Below are 20094 nucleotides of genomic sequence, written 5' to 3' on the forward strand. Positions count from 1 at the left end.
GTCTTCCATCAACAATATCCACAAGTGCCTAGGGCTATAAGGGTCAGGAGTACAGAAGCAAAAAACAAAACGCAAAAGACAGAATGTTGTGAAAGTGTAGGGACCCTTGAGCAGAGCTTGGATACCCATCAATTGTCTACGTGATCAATCTTATCATCTGGTCATCCACCCAAACGAATGATACGTCTCTTGATCATAGAGACTATCTTCTAGGGAAAGCTCTCTCATTAGGATCAGCGAAGGAGCACCAGACAGTAAAAAAACTGATCATATATATTCAATTAATGATCACATAAAGAAATCGTGCTGTACATAGAAAAGTGAGTGCAGTGTTTAAAATAGAGTTGTGAGGAGAAAACCACTGTTTAATGAAAAAATCGCCTCATTCACTAAATAAAACCAAACAACAGTGCAAAAAGCAGTGTTAACAAATAACTGCTATTCATCAAGGTCGACATGTTTCAACCAAACGGGAAAAGTTTTTGCCCACGGCTTTCTTCAGGACCTAAGTTGTCAAATCTTGCTCCTGCATGAGTGTATCAACTAATAAGAAATGAATAAATGTGCACGTCACCACTAAACGGTTGGAATTAATACAACCTTGTTTTTACAGATCCTCCACTTCAAGGGATGCAGAAGGTCATTGCCTCCGGCATTCATCTGAGTCGGGGATGGACTCAGATGAATGCCGGAGGCAACGACGGACAGAGCCGGGCCTCGTATTCCTGAGTAATGTTCCAGGTGAGGTGAGGTCCAGTCCCCGATCAAGATGGATGCCTTCTCCTTCCCAGAGTTCTGGAGAAGATCAGGAAGAACCATACTCTTTTTGGGCCAGGACAGTGTGGTACCCTGAACTTCTGGCATTGATCCTCTGTCTCCAATCTGGCTGCTTCTTTGAGACAGTCTACAGTAGGGAGGATCCCTCACCCGAGCTTGCACAACTTATACCTCCATGCATGGAGGTTAAGCGGCAACAGCAAACTGCTTTTTATCTTCTCCCTGAGGTATTAAATGTCATTCTGGAGGCTAGGTGGCCCTCCAACAAGGCATCCGATGCAGGATGCTGAGAGAAGTTTGTGTGGTGTGCTTCTAGGCATATACAGCCCCTGCAAACCCAGTTATCTGATGTTCTTCTTTTTTTCTCTTTCATTGGACCATCAAGGCCTTGCTCTGGCGACAGTTGAAAGTTATTTGTTGGTCATATCGGACTTTCTGTGGTTACTTTATTAACAATCACTGTTTAAATCACGTTAACTGTTTTCCAAAAGGGAGGTCCACATGTTTCCACCAAAACCTTTTTTAATGCCCTAATGGGATCTGAATTTGGTTCACACGTTTCTAATGTGCACCCCATTTAACCGAAGCATTGTTGGCACTCTGAGACTACTAACCCTCTACACAGTGTTCCTCATAGTGATCACGTCAGCTTGTTGCCTGAGTGAGCTTCAGGCACTTTCTGTGCAACAACTGTCCACCTTCTTTTTCCTGGGCAAGAAAGTGCTATGGACAAAGGTGGTGTGCTTTCTGAAAGTTGTAACACCCTTCCATGTTAGGCAGTCCTATCACCTTGCCTGCGTTCTTTGCCTCTCCTGATCCATCCAAAGCAGAGGAAAGACTCCATCACTTAGTCCCTAAGAGAGCTCTGAGCTTATACATTGATCGTACAAGGGATCATCCGGTAGGCGATCAAGTCTTCATTGAGTTCTCTGGAACAAACAAAGGAAAGGCAGTGCATAATGGACTATCTTGGGAAGGATGTCCTTTGTATAATGATAAGCTACTGACTGGTTATAAAACAGCTTCTGAAAGGCATACAGGCTCATTCCGCCAATGCTACAACCACCACATTGGTATTCAGAGCGATTGTACTGCATATCTGTCAGGCTGTGGCTTAGGCGGCAGTTCTCACAGTAACAAAACACTGCTGCCTGGATAGCTAAGTCTGGTATGAGTAGTATTTTGCCTGTTCATTGCTGTAGACTTTCCTGGTCTGAGTCAACCCACAGACCCCACCACGCAGGGAGGTACCACTTTGGTATATATTCACAAAGTGAGGAATCTGTGGTTAGAAGTATCCATCAGAATAACAGGTTACTTATCCTTTTTTTTTTTTTTTTTTGCAGAGTTTTATATACCGCCAACTTGACCCGAATCTCAGGGCCCTTTACATAGCACCAGTTACGTTACATGAGGACACACATTCATTTTTGTTAGGCACGGGGAGATTAAGTGATTTGCCCACAATCACTGGATGTTCAGCGTAATTACCGAGACTCGAACCCAGTTCCCCAGGTCCGAGGTCGAGCGCCCTAGCCGTTAGGCCAACTCCTCTACCCTTGGTAACACTATTTCTGTTGGATACTCTTAACTACAGATTCCTAGCCAATGCACCCTCCTCCCTGTTCTATTGAATTGACGCTCTTGGTCCATGTAAAAAGATTCCAATTAGAGATATGCACACTGTCCCAATATGATTATTGAAGGTTCTGCTTCCGACAGTGCTGATTGATATCTGTAACAAACTGATGTTGACGTGTGGAGATGGGAGTTATATTGTGTCCACAACGCCACCCCTGGGGCAGGACAGACACGATATAGAGTTGCACAATGCCATCTACAGGCGTACAAGGGAATTGATAAATCTCCTTATCCAGTCTGGTGCCTCAGAGTATTCACAAGGTGAGGAATCTGCTGTTAGAGTATCCACCAGAAAGAGCGTTATCAGAGGTAAGTAGCTCTTGTTATTCAATAGGTCCCTCCACCCATTTCCCCATCTTCCATCCGTTCAACCGACCAGCTTCCAATCCTTCAAAAGGAGATAGGGATCTTACTGCAAAAAGGGGTATTGGAGATGGTGCCAGAGCAGGAACAGGACCATGGTTGCTACTCCCAGTACCTATAGGACCTGAAGTAGGATGGCATCCTTCGTCCCATTCTAGACCATAGGGTCCTGAACTGGTTCCAGGTGTTACCTACGCTGGAAGCAGTAGACTGGATGGTGTCTGTCGATTTTGCAGGATGCGTATTTCCACATACCAATTTTTCTACTGCACACAAAGAATCTTAGCTTCACGGTCAAATCAGCACAGTATCAGTTTCCAGTATTTCCGTTGCGTCTATCGCCAGTCCCACAGGTCTTCACAAAGGTGATGATGGTGGCTTCTGCCCCTCTCAGATGGTCAGGAATCCCAGTGTTCCCTTATTTGGACCACTGCCTCCTCAAAGCCAAATATCTAGAGTTGATATTTCACCAACTGCAGGTCATGGCTGCTCTGCTGTTTGATGTGGGCTTTTCCATCAATAAGCCCAAATCTCACCTGGTCCCTTCTCAGCGCGTCCTGTTCATAGGGGCAGTACTGGACACCACATCAAGTTGAGCCTTTCTACAGAGGGTTCAGGACATTCAGTTTGTGATTTCGATGTTTCAGAAAGGAGTGCCGGTCCCAGTCCTGAAGGTCTTACACTTGTGAGGTCTGCTAGCTTCCTGCATTCTGCTAGTCACTCATTTGTTTTGCCACATGAGTGCTCTCCAGTGGTGACCCCACAAGTGTGTTACCAACATGGCTGAGATCTTGTGTGTTAAATCTTGATCTCCAAGGGCTCAACGACAGACTTAATGCGATGAAGCATGGAAGGCAGTCTGTCTCAAGGAAAGCCATTCCAACCCCCACAGGCAGTGGCTATAGTGATAATCGATGCTTCAACTCTAGGGTGGGGAGCCCATCTGGAGAAACTGGAGAGCAGAGGCCTTTGATTTCCAGGGGAGCTGAAGTTGCATATCAATCTGCTGGAGCTGAGGGTGAATTGAATAGTGCTCAAATACCTCCCTCCGTCCCTTTGCAGCCAGTCTGTCCAAATTTAAGATAGATGACACAACAGTGATATGCTACAACATGAAGAAGGGTGGCATAGACTCACGTCTTCTATGTCAAGAGACTCTGCAGTTTTTAACATAGTTATGAGAACATCACATCTGGTTGGTAGCTGACCACCTGGTCAAAGTGCTGATTTCTTTATCCAAAGGTAGTCCAGTAGATCAGCAGGCTTTGGGGCACTCCTCTGGTGAATCTCTTTGCTGCTTGGGACAACGATCACAGGTCATTGCAGGGAGTATTGGGGGGCGCATTTTGCTTTCGGTGAAACTCTCTGCTTGACTACGTGTTTCCTCCCTTGTCCTTGATTCTGCAGGTTCTGAGGAGGATTAGTCTCAACTAGGCCCAAATCATCTCAATAACCTCAGTTTGGCAAAGAAGCATGCGGTATCTGGACCGGATACACCTTTCCCTGTGCCTCCGCTCCCTCTCATTCAGGGTAGATCTCTTCTTGCAGGACAGGTTCTGCACCTTAACCACTAGAGCCTCTACCTTCATGCCTTGAGATTGATCGGCCCCTAAATGCTTTTTCCATGCCTCCTGAAATGGCGGATGTTATCTTATATGCCTTTAGACATACCACCAAAACGATGCATTTGTGGCTGTGGATTAGGTTCATCAAGTGGTGTACAGACAATTCAGTACTCTGTTCAGGCCCACTTGTCTGATATCTTGCCTTTCTCCCTGTTGTTGGTACAACACGGGTGTGCACTTGACACATTTATGGGCTACTTATCATTGTTGGCCTTTCTTGCTCCCAAACCATCAGTTCCACTTCAAGCTGCCAGTAGTCATGAGGGGTCTGAAGATTCTCGCCAACAAGGTTCCTCCTTTTCCCTTCATAATGTAGCAATGGTACTTCAGTCTCTTTCTCATGTTTTAATGTGTTCCCCATTCACAACCTCACCAGTTGCAACTGTTCGCAGAACCAGGGCTGCTTTCCTGCCCAAGCTGGTTATATTCTTTTATTTAGGCATATCTATCTCCTTGTTGCCTTCCTTTCCTTCCCTGCCTTCCACGAAAGAGGAAGAGGTTTTAGAGACTCTACCCCAAGAGAACGGTCAGCTTCTACATTGACAGACCCAAGGAGTTCAGAGTTAATGACTAGATATTGGCTATATGGGCATATGAAGGTCAAGGCAGGCCACAAGAGGACCCTGTCAAGGTGGTTCATGTTATGCACTAAGATTTTCAACGCCTGGCTCGGCGGAGGGAGCCTTCGGAAGGTCTCAGTGCCCAATCCACAAAGGCAAAATCTGATACCTCTGCCCTTGCAGGCCGAGTCCCAGTTGCAGAGATCTGTAAAGCAGGTACTTGGGCTGCCCTCCAAACATCTGCTGAACTAGGGTGTGTAGATGGAAGGTCACTTTGCATGCCTAGTCCTTCAGGCGGTCTCAGTTTAACAAGCCATTCCCCCCCACCTCCTAATTGGGTATTGCTTGGGAATTTTTGTTCAAAAGGTTAGGAGTGTACAGGTAAAAGTATCCATCAAAAGAAAAAGTTACTTACCTTTGGTACCCATCTTACTGGTGGATACTCTTTTCTATCTGGAGATTCCCCACTGACCTGCGTCTTTCACGTTTTATGGCTGCTTACTAAATTTACCATTTTAACAAGATCCCAATTCAAGAAATAGTATTGCGCCTTACTTAGCTGATTATATTCTAATCTCATTCATTAGGAAGGTGTGTAAACAGTTGGTAAGAAACTGACGTCAGAGGGCTGGTGGGGCTCTATATGGCTCCAGTGATGTCACAATGACTTCGCTTCTGACGCTGAAGTGCAGCCAGCACCACCTACCAACGTGGCGCGCTATTAATAAGTTAAAATTCAGTCTGATGCCGGGAATATACCAAAGGTGAGGAATCTGCAGGTAGATAGAGTATCCACCAGAAAGAGCGTTACTGAATGTTTGTTACTTTTTCCTCTGGCTCAGATTCTGCTATTGTGAGACCCAGGAAACTGAATGGCGTCCTTGGACTTCCAGGATGTGTATTCCCACACACTTTCCTGTAGTTCCACAGTCAATACGTATGGATCCAAGTGGTCTAGGAACACTTTCAATTGACCGTGCTAACCTACGGTCTTAATTCAGCCTTGAAGGTGTTCACACAGGGTTGAATGAGATGGGTGCTGGTCATCATCAGAGGTTAGAGTTCACGTTTTCCCGCACCTGAATAACTATTAGCTAAAGGTGGTCTCACTACACTTAATCATAGACCACCTTTGGACAATGGCAGCACTCCTGACAACGTTAGTTTTCATCATCAACGAGTCTAAGTCCCACCGGAGCCCCACACAGAGACTTCCATTCATTGGGGCAATTCTGGACAGTGTGTCATTCAGGGCCTTTCCTTCTCTGCATCGAATCTGAGACATTTAGGATATTATTCTGGTTTTCCAGGACCAGTCCTGGGTTTTGAAGAGGATGGTTGTGAGGCTTCTTGATCTACTACCTTTGTGCATTCTCCCCATCCTAAATGCCAGGCAGCTCATTCAGCCTTTCATGTGAACCTCAGATCTGCAGTGGATCCAGCATCAGACGGACCTGTGACAGGCCATTCTTCCTCCCCATCCAGAGTTTACAATGGTGACCTGAGTGTCTGCTGGTTGGGGGCCCACTTGGAAAGGTGGATATCAGAGGTCTCTGGTCTCCAGCAGAGAGCAAGCTTCATGTTAGTCTTGTGGAGATTCGAGTGATCCATCTGAAAATCATTTCCTTCATCTCTCAAGAAGAATACTGGTGCAGGTCCATAGGGACAACACAATTGTATTGTTGATATTGCAACAATTGGGGCAGAGTGGGATCCTGAAACTGGCTGGACCAAAAGAACTTCTTCCTGGCTGTCAACCATCTGGTGGAGTCTCTAAAAGCCAGAGTAAATGAACTGAACTGATGTAGTCTTGTAAAGTGTGAGTAGCGTCTTAATCCCGAGATGGTGCACAGTGCCTTTGAGCAGTGTGGTCTCACCTGGCTAAATCTATTCACCATCATCAAAAATACACAGTGTTAACAATTCTATATGCTGCAGTTTCCTCTAAGATACTTGTTTGGGGAAGCATGCAAGTGGGGATTAAAGAGGTGGTAGCTAAATGCGTTTCACTTGACGATTGAGGTGGTTGATTTCATCCTTGCAGCAAGATGTTCTTCCAGAAAGTGCATGTGTGCTTGGTGCTAGGACAAACTTGTTGCTTGGCGAGGTACCTGAAACGTAGTCCCCTTGCAAACTGACCATTCCGATGTCCTTTCATTTGGTCTTTCATTGTCCCAGTAATAACTTTTGATGTGCACATTAAAAGTTATTTATTGACCCTTTCTGTGCTTATCTGACCAACCAGTCTTTGAGTCACTGGTTGTGATGCATGTTATAAAAGGTTTATCTCACATGTTTCCTCCAAACCATTTGTTATGTTGCAGTGGGATCTTGCTCTTGACATTTCTCATGTGCACGTCCTTTGAGTCTATGCACTACTGTTCTTTAAGGCTTTTAATACTTATAGTTGTCTTCCTCATTGCTAGTACATCAGCACGATGGATGAGTGACTGGCAGGCATTTTTGGTGCTTCTGCACTTCACCAACGTCTTTCTGGCAAAATTGGTAACTGAGGACCTAGGCAGTCTTCCTTCTGTAGGTCATGACTCTTTGTTGGGGTTTCTGGTGCTGAGGAAGGCATTTCGATTCAAAAATGGACTACAAAGGCTTTGGCAAGAGGAGTACCTGTTCTAGATATCTATCACGCTGCCATGTGAGTGTGTGTGCATATGTACAAGAAACACTACTGCCTTAACAGTCAGATCCATCGCAAAATTAACTTTACCCCCTGGGTTCTGCGGGACTTGACACCATTCACCAGACCTTCCACCCTCGGGAGAGACTGATATGGTACCTATTCTAAAGGTGAGGAATCTGCATTTAGTAGTATCCATAAAAAAGCACACCAGTCTCACTTGGTTTGTTTTACTCTCCACGTCTGTATTGCTTCAGATTTGAAACACTTGGACACACACAAAAAGGAACTCAGCACTCTCCCAAAGGAGGCAAATAAACTCATCAAGATGCTTTCAAAATAAAACATATATTTACTAATTCAGCACTTTTTAAAAGAAGACAAAATATTCTTATTGATGCACCTTTCCAGATGTCAAATATAAAGAACATGCATACAAAGCAGGAAAACATATGAAATATGTACACAGAGCAAAGAAACTTGCAGAATATATACACACGGTAAGTAATAGAAAAAATATGTCACCAATAGAGTGTCTTTCAACATTCTGGCCAGCACGACTGGGGAGCCCTTTACAGTCAGGCAGAAGTCTCGATCAGGATCACAAAAGGTCCCTGTGGCAATGCATCCTCTCCACAGCGAGCTCCTGTCTGAGAGCCAAGGTACCCCGTCTTTAATACCTTTACTCAATCCAAGGAAAGATTTCTAGAAACCTCTTCCCCCTTCCTTTTGTTGTGTAGCAAGGCTGTCCATATCGGTCTGCGTCGAGGTCACTCCCAGAAGCTGGCCAGACCCAAAGGTCCCTGTGGCAATGCATCCTCTCCACAGCGAGCTCCTGTCTGAGAGCCAAGGTACCCTGTCTTTAATACCTTTACTCAACCCAAGGAAAGATTTCTAGAAACCTCTTCCCCCTTCCTTTTGTTGTGTAGCAAGGCTGTCCATATCGGTCTGCGTCGAGGTCACTCACAGAAGCTAGCCAGACCCCGTGTTTGCTCCGAGACAGAGCTGTACATTCCGCACATTTCTCTAGCAATAACAATCTCAACCCTGTGAACAGTACCAAATGCGCATCCCACACAATATGTCGCATCTTATTCTGCACGGTGAAGAGCAAAAACTTTCCCTTCCCACTCTGTAACTGTGTGAGAGCGCAGAAATGGAATTGTGTATTCAAAATGGAGTCAATGGTCACCATATTACTCATTGTATTGCGTCATCTGAGTACATGAAAGGAGAAAGATAGAAGAAACAGATATTAGTGAGCAGGTGTGGCTCTAATATGTGGCTCCTCTTCGTCAGCCCTAGGGCAGCATGGAGTCCCTGTGGATACAACCAGAGCCACATACTTTCATGCAAGAGCATTGTTGAAGAATTCTTCAGATCCAGTCAGATGCCTTGGTATATTCAAAAGTTGAGAAATCCATACCTACAGTATCAATCAGAATGAGCATTACTGAAGGCAAATAACTTGTTCCTTTATAGCAGTTTAGCATGATGTGCTTTTTTTGTTTGCAGGTAGTAGTAATGTCACAACTAGACTGTAATAAGAAAAGAGACAACGCTTTGTATACATGGATTGCAGACCACTGTGTATATTATATGTACTTGTTTGTAATTGCTTGCTAAAATGAGAAATCTCAGCCCAAACCGAATATACAAGCAATATTAATGGTTTTATACCTCTACAGCTGTTAAGGGAGCCTGGCAGAGTGGATTCTTTGATCATGGTAGCTTCATGGAAATCATGCATCTTTGGGCACAGACTGTTGTCGTTGGAAGAGCAAGGTGAGAACACGTGTAAATACATTAAAGTAAAAAAGGGTTTACATTTTATTTGGTATTAATCATTTCTGTGTTACGCAAGTCCTGCCTACACATTGTGTGCCTTTGGCGTTATGAATCCTGCCAGTATTAATATAATGTACAATGACAATCCTACAAAGCTTTTTTTTGTAATTTGTTTTTTGAGTCCTCATTCACCTCCAGCTCAAACCCCAAATTTTCCAGTCCCTTGACCCTTTTTGTGGTGAAGGCCTCACCACAGTGGCATTTAACTTTCTTAGGGTTACCCTGCTCCAAGAGCCGCATTTTGTAAACAAAACAGCGATGGGTGTAATCATCGGACAAGTGAGATTACTTTACCTTTCCACCAGATTTACCTATTCATTTCCCGTTCTGCCATTCAAACCCATCCACCTCTTGAAGGTTGCCAAAACATATTCTTCTTAGTTATCCCATCTGCAGAATCCATTTTGGAAGTATAGAATACTGCATTAAGCCAATCAGTATATGTCGTGTGACACCATCTTCCTACTTCCTGCATATTTCTCTTCAAGCATGAAGAATCATATAGAATAGCAGTATGCTGTTATTAATGTTCAACCTCACCTGCCACTCGTCTTCCCCAAAGATAATTCGACTGAGGCTTATCTTGATGTTTAACCCCAAAATGTTTGTGGTGAGCTTACCCAAGCTTTCCCGAAATTGCTGGATCACAGGGCATTCCATGAACATCTGGATATCATTCGTCTTCCCTAGCCCACATTTCATACACTTAGTTATGTCCCATCTCCTAGATACTGTAGGGCATCCAGTATGCTCTGTGAAAGGAAAAGAGATGATTCCACCTTAAAAAAGCAGGTTTGACAGTGTTATATAATGTGCACATCGAAAATTGCCAGAGCTCCTCCTGTAGACTAAAATCACCACCAGCAATATCCAACAATGCCCAGTACCATAATAATACTTCCTTCTTCCCTGGCAATTTTTGTATCGGCAATTCTTCCAATTGGTTAATTGTCCCAACCTCAAAACCCAAGCTCTAGGACCAACTTTTTAACTTCAAGTACTTAAATCTAAAAATGCTTGCGTCCACAACCACATGTAACATCATCCCATGGGAGTAGCTTTCCATCCACTATAAGTTGGCCCCATCTTTGAATGTCTGCCAATTTCAATCAGAAGTGCCAGTTAATTTTTAACATGGTCACGGTTGCCTTGCAAATCCAAAATAGTGGTTAAACTTCTGTAATGCTCCCGCTTCATAATCCTTGTAGTACTGAACCACATCCCGGCCATTGCTTGTTGAACTTTCAACCTCACTTTCTTGTAGTACTTCATGTCCCCAAATTTAAACAAGAAATGGGTATCACCACCCTTGACCTCTTTTAGCATGGGCTTAAACAGAGAACCAGTCTCCAAACTGTCTGGGCTGTTAGGAACCATTCTAGCATTTTGTAAGAAAGTGGCTCTATATATACTGCACCAAAGTAAGGTTCACAGTCCCCAGAGGTTTGGCAGAGGCTACAGTTAGATATAACCTTACTCTCTTTCTTACACAGGATTTGACCCTGGATTCAACCCTGGTGCATTTCCTGTAAGCAGTTGAAAGAAATCGTTTTTGTTACACATGCGATTTTTAAGGAATATTTGTATGTTTCAAAAATCGACACAGAAGAATTTCTGTCAAAAACCAGGCAATGTTATCCTATGGAGGAAAATCAAGTTATCTGTAAGTACAGTTGTAATTGCTTTTCAGGGTCAGTGCTGGGCACCAAGATCCAGCACTGGGATCTCTCCTGATAACAGGTGAGTAATTTCGTTTTTGCTGATCGGCTGATTTTTTGTGAATATTTTAAAGTTTCAAAACTCGACACTTAGAAGAATTTTCAAGTGAAACCAGTCAATGTTACCCTATGGAGAAAATGTAGGTTATCGGCTTCTAGGTTAGTACTCGACTGGCAGAGTTAAGGCTCTGGGCATAGACTCAGGGGTCTCCCAGGGTCAGGTAGGTACAGTTGTTACATCCTCAGCGGCACAGGGGCAGCCGGGTACAGAGAGAGTTAGGCCCAATGTTTGCCTATGGAGGGCAGGGGGCCCTTGGTTGGTGGCTGCTAGCAGGCAGGCCACGCAGCTGTGGGAGCTGGGCCTCTGGTCACTCACACAGGGCAAGTGGGGAAGTAAGATAGGATAGAGGTTGCACTTCCAGGGGCACTCGGGCGGCTGGGTGCACGGTGCTTTTGAGCCAGCCGGCGCTCAATGTATTTCAATGGAGAAGCTACCAGATGAACAAAGGCTGCAAGCTCGGGGATAGAGATTCTTCATGTGCGACCACCACTTCGAGAGGTAAGTTGGGAAGCTGTAGGTTAGGTAGACACCCAGGAGCTGGGCACAGGGGGCCGCAGGGCACCGGGTGCAGGGTGTCTTTTCGCGTCACGAAATCTTACCCTCAGCTGGTCACGGTTGGAGGGGTCCGTGGTTCTGAGGCTGCAGGCGTCGTCAGGAGCGTCGAGGAGGGTCCTTGGGTGCTGTATTCTTGGTCACAGTCGCCGGGGGGACGTCCTCGTGGTCTTTGTCCACTCCGGCACAGGCCAGGCTTGGCGGGTGCAGAGTGTGCAGGAGTCACGGTTCCTGGCTGGCACCAGGGGTTTGTTGCTTGCTTTGAGCCGAACCACTGCTCGCGGGAGTCCCAGTCTTTTAGAGTCACAAGGCAGTCAGGTCCTCCGGGGTTTTCGAGTTTGCTGACTACTGGAGACACCAGGGTTTAGCAGGAGCAGATTCGACAGGCCTGTAGGGCTGGGGCCAAGTCAGTTGGTGTCTTCCTCCTGTTAGCTGCTGCACGGCAGGTCTTCTTTCTTCTTGTTTCTTCTTGCTTGTTTCGGATTCGGGATCTGAGGAAGGAAGGTTCAGGGTGCCCCTATATACTAAATTTAGGGGCATTACAGGTAGGTAAAGGGCTGGGACCAATGGTTCCTTTCCCTGGGGTGGGTACATCCCCTAGCCTGCCACTGTCCTGTGGGAGGGGGGCAGTAGCCTAGTCCTGATTGGGTAGGGCTTTCCAACTTCAAAATGGCGAGAACCTGGAGTTGTGCTTCACCTTGCCTCCCCCACCTGAGGGGTGGGGTTGGCAGAGGCTGGCACACCCCGTTTCCTCACTTGGGCTTTCCCGCCAGTCTTTCCGCCAGAGTGGGGGCTAGAACCGGTGGGGACCAGTTGCTGAGTACAGCAAGTGGTCTGGGGAGGCTCACAAAGGCGGCATGCCTTTGAAGCTTCCCCTGCCCATCCTGGGGGAGGAGACCCAGCACCTCGCCCAGGATGTGCATTGTTGCAGGCCCAGGAGAGCGGATGGCTATCTACCCAGGGGTCCGGAAACATCTCTGCTGGGTGGCAGCCTAGGCAGCCTCTGAGGCAGGACGTGGATTGTGGGTTAGGTTCAGGGGGCAACTCTAAGTTGCCCTCTGTCGTGCATTCTACGTTAAATCCCACACTGGCATCAGTGTGGGTTCAATGTGCTGAGAAGTTTGATACCAAACTTCTCAGTCTTCAGTGGAGCCATCATGGTGCTGTGGAGTTTGTGATGATGACCTCCCAGCACCATATACTCTTACTGGCAGCACTGCTCTTACAGTTTCCAGGAATGGACCTGGGTACTGTAGGGGTACAGGGCTCATGCACCTGTACCCACACCACTGGCATAGGGCACCCAGCTAGAGGGATGACTGAGGTATGCCAGGGCAGTTGTTTGTGGGCATGGGAGGTGTGCCATGTCGACTCTCTGTTTTGTTCTGCACCAAGACACTCAGCCTGCAAAGGCAGTGTGTGTGTGTCAAGGTACAGGGCCTCTAAGGGTGGCACAATAAGTGCTGCAGCCCTTAGGGGCCTTCTCTGGTCACAGTGCCCTGGGTACCGATGGTACCATTTACCAGGGGTGACATGTGGCCAGAGATGCCAATTGGGTTTAGGCTTCAATGCAGTTTTAGGGAAGTGACACAGGCCCTGGGCACCTGATTGGCAGGAGCCCAGGGCACACTCAGTCAAAGTGCATCAGCAATTCAGCAAAAAGTGGGGGCATACCATGCAAGAAAGATGGCACTTTATCACACATTTTTCAACTGAAGTATAGTACTGCATGTCAGGCAGCGTTAGCCTCCCCCCGTAGTCCTCCTTCTGGGACGCTTCTTCCATGATATCCTCACACCTCTAACGGCCCAGGTGAAGGAATTAATGATCTGTTGTACCTTGTCCTACCACTCCTTCTTAAAATGTAAGAGGATTGTATTAAAAAGAAAGGTCAATTTGGGCAGGATGACCATTTTAACAACATTTGTTCTACTAAAACAGTCAGTGGGAGGTGAGACAAACTCTTAGTCAATTTGCTTGTCTCTGCAAGAGCTTTTGGAAAAGTTTGTGTCAGGAATTTTGTTGCGATCCTATGTGATCTTTAAGCCTAGGTGTTTAATATCACTCCTGATAAGCTCATTCTCCCTCGCAAATTTCCAGACCATAATCTCAATTTTTGCTGCATTGACTGAATACCCTGAAATCTTTCCAAAATCCAGTGTCAACTGGTCAATGTTTAGGAGAGCAGTTTATAGATTAGAGGTATATACCATGAAATCGTCTGCATACAAAGAGACTTTTTTCCCCCAGCAATTGCAAACAAAGGGGAAATTGGACGCCTCATTTCTGAGTTTGCATGCTAGAGGCTCAATATAAATGTTAAATAATAATGGGGAAAGCAGGCACCCTTGCCTCATGGCTATAGATATTTTAAATGCTGAGGTCAGACTACCATTTACCAATATTCTTGCTGAGGGATCCTGGTAAATCAGATGAACAACTTTACAGAAATTTGCTCCCAAATTAGAATTTTTTAGCATGGTTGGCAAATATGCCCAGTTAACCTTGTCAAAAGCTTTTGTGGCAACTAAGGTTTTAACTACCAATGGGATATTGAGCGTAGTGGCCAGATCAATTAAACTAATAAGACCATATTTTAATTCATGTAGGGATCTTCCACTTGAAAAGCCCTTCTGATCCTTAAGCATCAGCCCACTAATTACTCTGTCGGAATGCCTGGCCAGATGTCCTGGCAGAAGAGGTATGGCACTCATTGATAAAAGTGGCCTGAGTGAACACCATTGGGGGAACAAGTGAACCTTTGCGCTCGGGTCCGCTCTGGGGAGCCTGCCTGCTAGTGGAGGAGAGTTGCGGTCCGGGAGGTTGCCCGCTATTATAAGTCCCAGTGCCCACCTTTGTGGGTGCAGGTTTGGACACCCCAGCTCTGCCTTGACTGGCAGATGACTGACTTGTAAATTGGCTAGTCTCCTTTCCTTTCACCAGTATGGGCAAAACGGATGCTAGACAGTCAAGGTTGCCCTTTGAGCAGCGGAGGATGCCACGAGACCCAGCTGGAAGAGCTACTCACTGATCCAGCGGCTGGTGGGGACACTTCCCAGGAACCTGATATACGGGCTATGCTAAGACACAGCGCCGGAGCATGATCATGCTGTGCCATATCCACTTAATATGGTCTTATACAGAGTGCAGTCCCATCCGCGGGCAGACATAGATACGATTAGATGTACAGTTTGGGCTTGGCATGAGTTGCGCCGGTGTGCTTGACTGGAGATTTTGTTTGCTTCCTTCAGTCCAATTGATCAGGCATCCTGCTTTTCCCTTTACCCAAGATGCAGGCGTGTGCGATAGGCTAAGGTGTCTCCAGCTTACCACTATGGGAGCAGCGTTCCCAGATGGTTTGCACAGCAAGCTTTGGGAGAGGACGTGGTGACCCTGCTTGATCAGGTTCACCTACTACCAGCTTAGGGCTGCTATGTGCTCCTCCTATGCCTCATTTCCTGTGGTACCTCCCACACTGCAGGCTCTTGAGAGTTTTACTGTGAAACCCTTCTGCACAAGCTGATTACTAGACTGTATTCCGAGATGCAGCGCACAGCCCCTTTTTGAACCCCTACTACCTGTCCAGACTGCGATATCTTGTTGTGAGCGCCTATCCTGGATGATAAGTGGACTTTCTGTTGAGCCCCAGGCAAGGGCACTATCACCCAATTATAGGCTGCGACTGATTCACTTAAAGGTTTTGCATAGGGTGTATCGAACGCCGGAGTGGCTGTGTAGGCGGGGACTCTTGGATGAGGTGCGCTGCATTAGGTGCTCAACCCCCTATGCAGACGTTCTCCACCTGTCGTGGGACTGCCTCTGGGTTAAGCGATATTGGGAATCCATACCGGATGCTATTGATAAGATGACAGGACTGGCACTAAAACGCACTCCTATTACAGCCATATTGGGGTATGTCAAAGATGTCCCTCCAGAATTTCGTATGATAGTCGCGCTGCTGTTGCTCCTGAGTAAGTGGCAAGTGGCAATGTGTTGGGGCCATCTCCCTTGCCTAGAGGATTGGTTGAGAGATGCTGTGTATTGCCAAAGCCAGCTAGTGACCTATTGGGACTTCATGCCGCTTCGTTCCTGTCCCAGGGATATATGGGAACTCTTTCAGGTCTACATGTGATTGCATGAGTCAGCTGATGGTACTGCCGAGCAGGTTTGAGAAATGGTGGCACGATGTGTCTCTTAGCAGGCGACGCCTGCCAACTGCCCGTGGATATGAGGTGGCTCCCTGCTGGTTGATGTTTTGCCAAGGGTATGTTGCTTGCCCCACCCCCTCACACCCCAACCCCCAGGCATAGATTCATGGGCCTGTGTGATACTGTGTCAGCCCTCTTCCTTCCCCTCTTCTCTTTCTGCCAGTGTTTACCTTTCCTCACAATTCTCTTCTTGTTGTTCTCAGATGATTATTGAAGGGAGCGGCCCAGTGAGACTAATGTGTGATGTAACTGCACTTCACTGATTGGGGTGGATATGCTGCTTAAACTAGTCCCTTTCAGATGCACGTCTTGGAATTGTATATGCATAACTTCTTTATATGGACCTTGTATCTTTGTGTTATAAAACTAATAAACAGATTCATCCCCCCCCAAAAAAAAAAAAGATCCAATAAGACCACTAATTATAACACCAAGGGTCAACAAAAAATACAAGTCAGTACCATCTGACCCAATTCACAGTAGAGGCCAGTTAACCTCCAATCATTAGTGGTGGCCAATGCAAGAAAAAGAGCTAGTTAACACAACAGGAAATGCACCCGTCCCAGATAAAGAATCAAAACTGATTGACATATTTGGAAAACAGGTTGCTGCCAAGTCAGCTAATCACTGGCGAATTGCCAACAGCCACGCTTTTTTGAGAGAGCACACTGGAACAAAAGGGGGGCGGGCTCCTCCAGATCTCCCAGAGGTGTATAAAAAGCACGGGATATGAATAAAGTAGAGGTTAAATTAATTGCAAATAATTCTATCAAATATGCTCTAGACTCTGCTAACACAGAAGCAAGAGGAATAAACACGAGCATTCTCCTGCGCAGACACGCTTGGCTCTGTGTCTCTGGGTTTAAAATGGAGGTCCAGCAAGTGGACACAGATGTCTATGGTGCCCTCCACTCTCCCTCCTTGTATGGATCATTTTGTTGCCTCAACTTCAAACAGGGCGTCAAATCTGCATCAACAGACACCTCAGGGTCCTCAGACAAAAACCAAGCTCAAACATCAACCTCTAGAGGTATATGTGCAACCCTCAATTTCAGTGCTCACAAAACTAACTAGGCACACAGTATCTAGCCTTCGCAATCCATCCCCTCTCCTTAGTATTTCTTTTTTTTTTCCCTAAGGGCCCGTCAGCAGGGGTGGTGGGAGGGGAGTTTACAATGTTGAGTACTTGTTTCATTCGCATCCAGTAAGATAGTACTATTGATGTATTAGCAGGGAGGATAGCTAATGTACTCAGGGTCATGGTCAGAATGGCCATGTTCCAAACACTATGCAACTGTAAATACTGAGGAAGGACTTAACATTATGTATAAACGCAAATCTGTACCGCCCTCATGTGCATATTCTTGGTCCTGCTATACAAAGTGATTATATAAGCGGAAGAAAATGAATACAATTTGTTTTAAAAAAAAATAATATACCTCTCGAGTTTTCTACAGAGGAGCTTAAAGAGGAAAACATTTCAAAGTTTGCGAATGAGGAAATGCTACGCGTACCGCAAACACTAACTCCAAACAATGACTACCTCAACATTCCCCGAAACCATCTACCACCTGTCGGGGAACATCTGCAAAACAACTTCCCAGAATGGCAATCCATTACAACAGATCAATAGGTGTTGGACTTTATCCAAGATGGTTACTGTCTGGAGCCCATCACAACTCCTCCAAATATTCTACCTTGCAAGCACAAACATTCCATACAACACCAAGTTCTGCTCAAGAAAGAGATAACAGTTCTTTTCCTCAAAGGAACCAGAGAGCCAGTCCAACCTCAACATCAAGGAACAGGAGTATATTCACTATGCTTTCTCATTCCCCCAAAAAGACGGCTTACTCCGACCCATTCTAGACCTCAAGCCCCTAAATCACTACATTCTGTCTGAACATTTCCACATGGTCACCCTTTAGGAAGTAATACCACTGCTACAAAAAGGCGACTTCATGTCTGCAATAGACCTGAAAGACGCCTACTTTCATATATCCATCCATCCTGCTCATTGCAAATACCTACGGTATGTCTTCTAGGAGCAACACTATCAATTCAAAGTGCTTCCCTTCGGAATCGCCTCCGCCCCATGGGTATTTACAAAATGCCTAGCAGTAGTAGCGGGATAAGAAGGTGGGGAAACCCAATATACCCTTGGATGCTTGGGCAGTTAAATCAATAATAAGTAAGAGGTGCCTACAAGGGATTTTGTTTAAAGATTCTTACATCTGGTGTATTATACACGTAGTTACTTGGTAGTTCAACCCCAGTTGGTCTTGAACCCTTAAACAATCAAAGCATATGTCAAATTATTGGAAATATTAACAGTCAATGAATGAGAAAATAATATCAAAAACACGGGAATTAATTTTTTCGAAAAAGTACAAATTTTTTATATAGATAAAATTCAAGAGGGTACAACCAAAGATAATTAATATAGCAAAACACCATGAAAGAGGATGTATAAATCAACCTGCAAATCATGAATGTATACATCTATTCCAAAATAATAAAAACGTAACAGATCTGAGAATACAGGGAACAATTACTAAAATACAATGAATATTTGGGAAATAGATGAGGGAGCCGACGTTTCGATCTGTTGTGGCAATTGTCCGGCAGACCATCTTCAGGACATATAGTCAATTGCATAAAAAGACCCCTGTATAAACATAATGCATAAAATTACATTTATGGAATTAAGATTTACCATATACAATTAGTCAAAGAAAAAAAGATAGCCCATACAGAAGAACGAAAAAGTGCATGTTTGTTTGAACCTTAACCCAAAAATGTTGTTAGGTTAAAGATAAATCATGTATTTGTGAAAGAAATGGTTGGAAAAAAGGGGGGTCCAATGTGATTGTAATGACTCTCACCAGGAGAACGCAACATAGATTAATGTCACAAAGATTCTTTGTCTTACTTTGCAGCGGTCCGATAATCGAATGGGACCCAGACAAGTCTTGATACAGAAACAGATTCGCCAAAAGAGTTTGCTGTTGAACTGTTTAGATACAATTTCCAATAATTTGACATATGCTTTGATTGTTTTAGGGTTCAAGACCAATAGGGGTTGAACAACCAAGTAACTATGTGTATAATACACCAGAGTAAGAATCTTTAAACAAAATCCCTTATAGGCACCTCATACTTATTATAGCAGTAGTAGCAGCACATCTGAGCAGAGAAACCATTCACATGTTTCCATACTTGTGTGATTGGCTTAGAAAAGCAAACAGCCCCAACGTTTGCAACCAACATACACAAAAGACAATCACCCTACTACATCACTTAGAGTTTGCCATCAACCTGCAAAAATTGTACCTTCAAGCTTTACAAATTCAAATGTATTTTATGGCCATACTAAATGCGCACTTGGGGTTAGCATACCCAAATACAACTAGAATAGAAAACATTCAAACACTAGCCCAACAGTTTCAAACCGGGCTCCAAGATACAGTCAGGACAGTCATGCGACTTTTAGGCATGAGGGCATTCTGCTTCGCAGCCCATATGCCTGCATAAAAATGAGACCGCTGCAAGAATGCCTCTCGCGTCGATGGAATCAGTCACTGGGTCAAATGCACTGTCTATTGTTGGTAGACAGACGCACACATCACTCTCTGCAGTGGTGGAACTCACAAAACCTGTCCAAGGAGCAGCTGTTTCTAGACCAAGTTCCCCAGGCTTTTCTTACAGTGGATGCTTCTCTGAATGGTTGGGGGGCTCATCTTCAAAATCGGACAATTCAGGGTTTACGGGATCCCAAACACCAGGGTCTCCATATCAAATAACTAGAGCTTCAAGCTGTTCTCCTAGCATTGAAAGCATTCCTAACTCACTGCTAAACAAGGTTGTACTGATCTGGACGGACAACATGACAACCATGTACTATCTACAGAGACAGGGAGGGATCCACCCCCTACAAGATCCCACTTAGCCCATTCCACCTAGCATTTAACTCCACATCAGCCCATTCCACCTAGCATTTAACTCCACTTCACAACACTCATCTCCCAGAAAAACACGTTCCAGGGACAGGCAATCAAGTTGCAGACCTACTGAGCAGGATGCAGCAACAAGTCCACGAATGGGAA

The 20094-nt window shown here is 45.3% G+C and overlaps 1 protein-coding gene across 9 annotated transcripts in view; it reads left to right on the forward strand.

Moving 5' to 3' along the window:
* Window positions 1–20094, forward strand: part of ACACB (acetyl-CoA carboxylase beta) — a 2187049-nt gene that overhangs the window by 1719563 nt on the left and 447392 nt on the right. For all 9 annotated transcript variants that reach the window (XM_085633342.1, XM_085633341.1, XM_085633344.1 and 6 more), the window contains one exon: window positions 9290–9386. In XM_085633342.1, coding sequence (XP_085489468.1) covers window positions 9290–9386 — 97 coding nt within the window. The remainder of the gene's footprint in view (window positions 1–9289; window positions 9387–20094) is intronic.

The sequence above is a fragment of the Triturus cristatus genome, chromosome 11 (genome assembly GCF_964204655.1).
Source record: "Triturus cristatus chromosome 11, aTriCri1.1, whole genome shotgun sequence".
Taxonomy (NCBI): domain Eukaryota; kingdom Metazoa; phylum Chordata; class Amphibia; order Caudata; family Salamandridae; genus Triturus; species Triturus cristatus.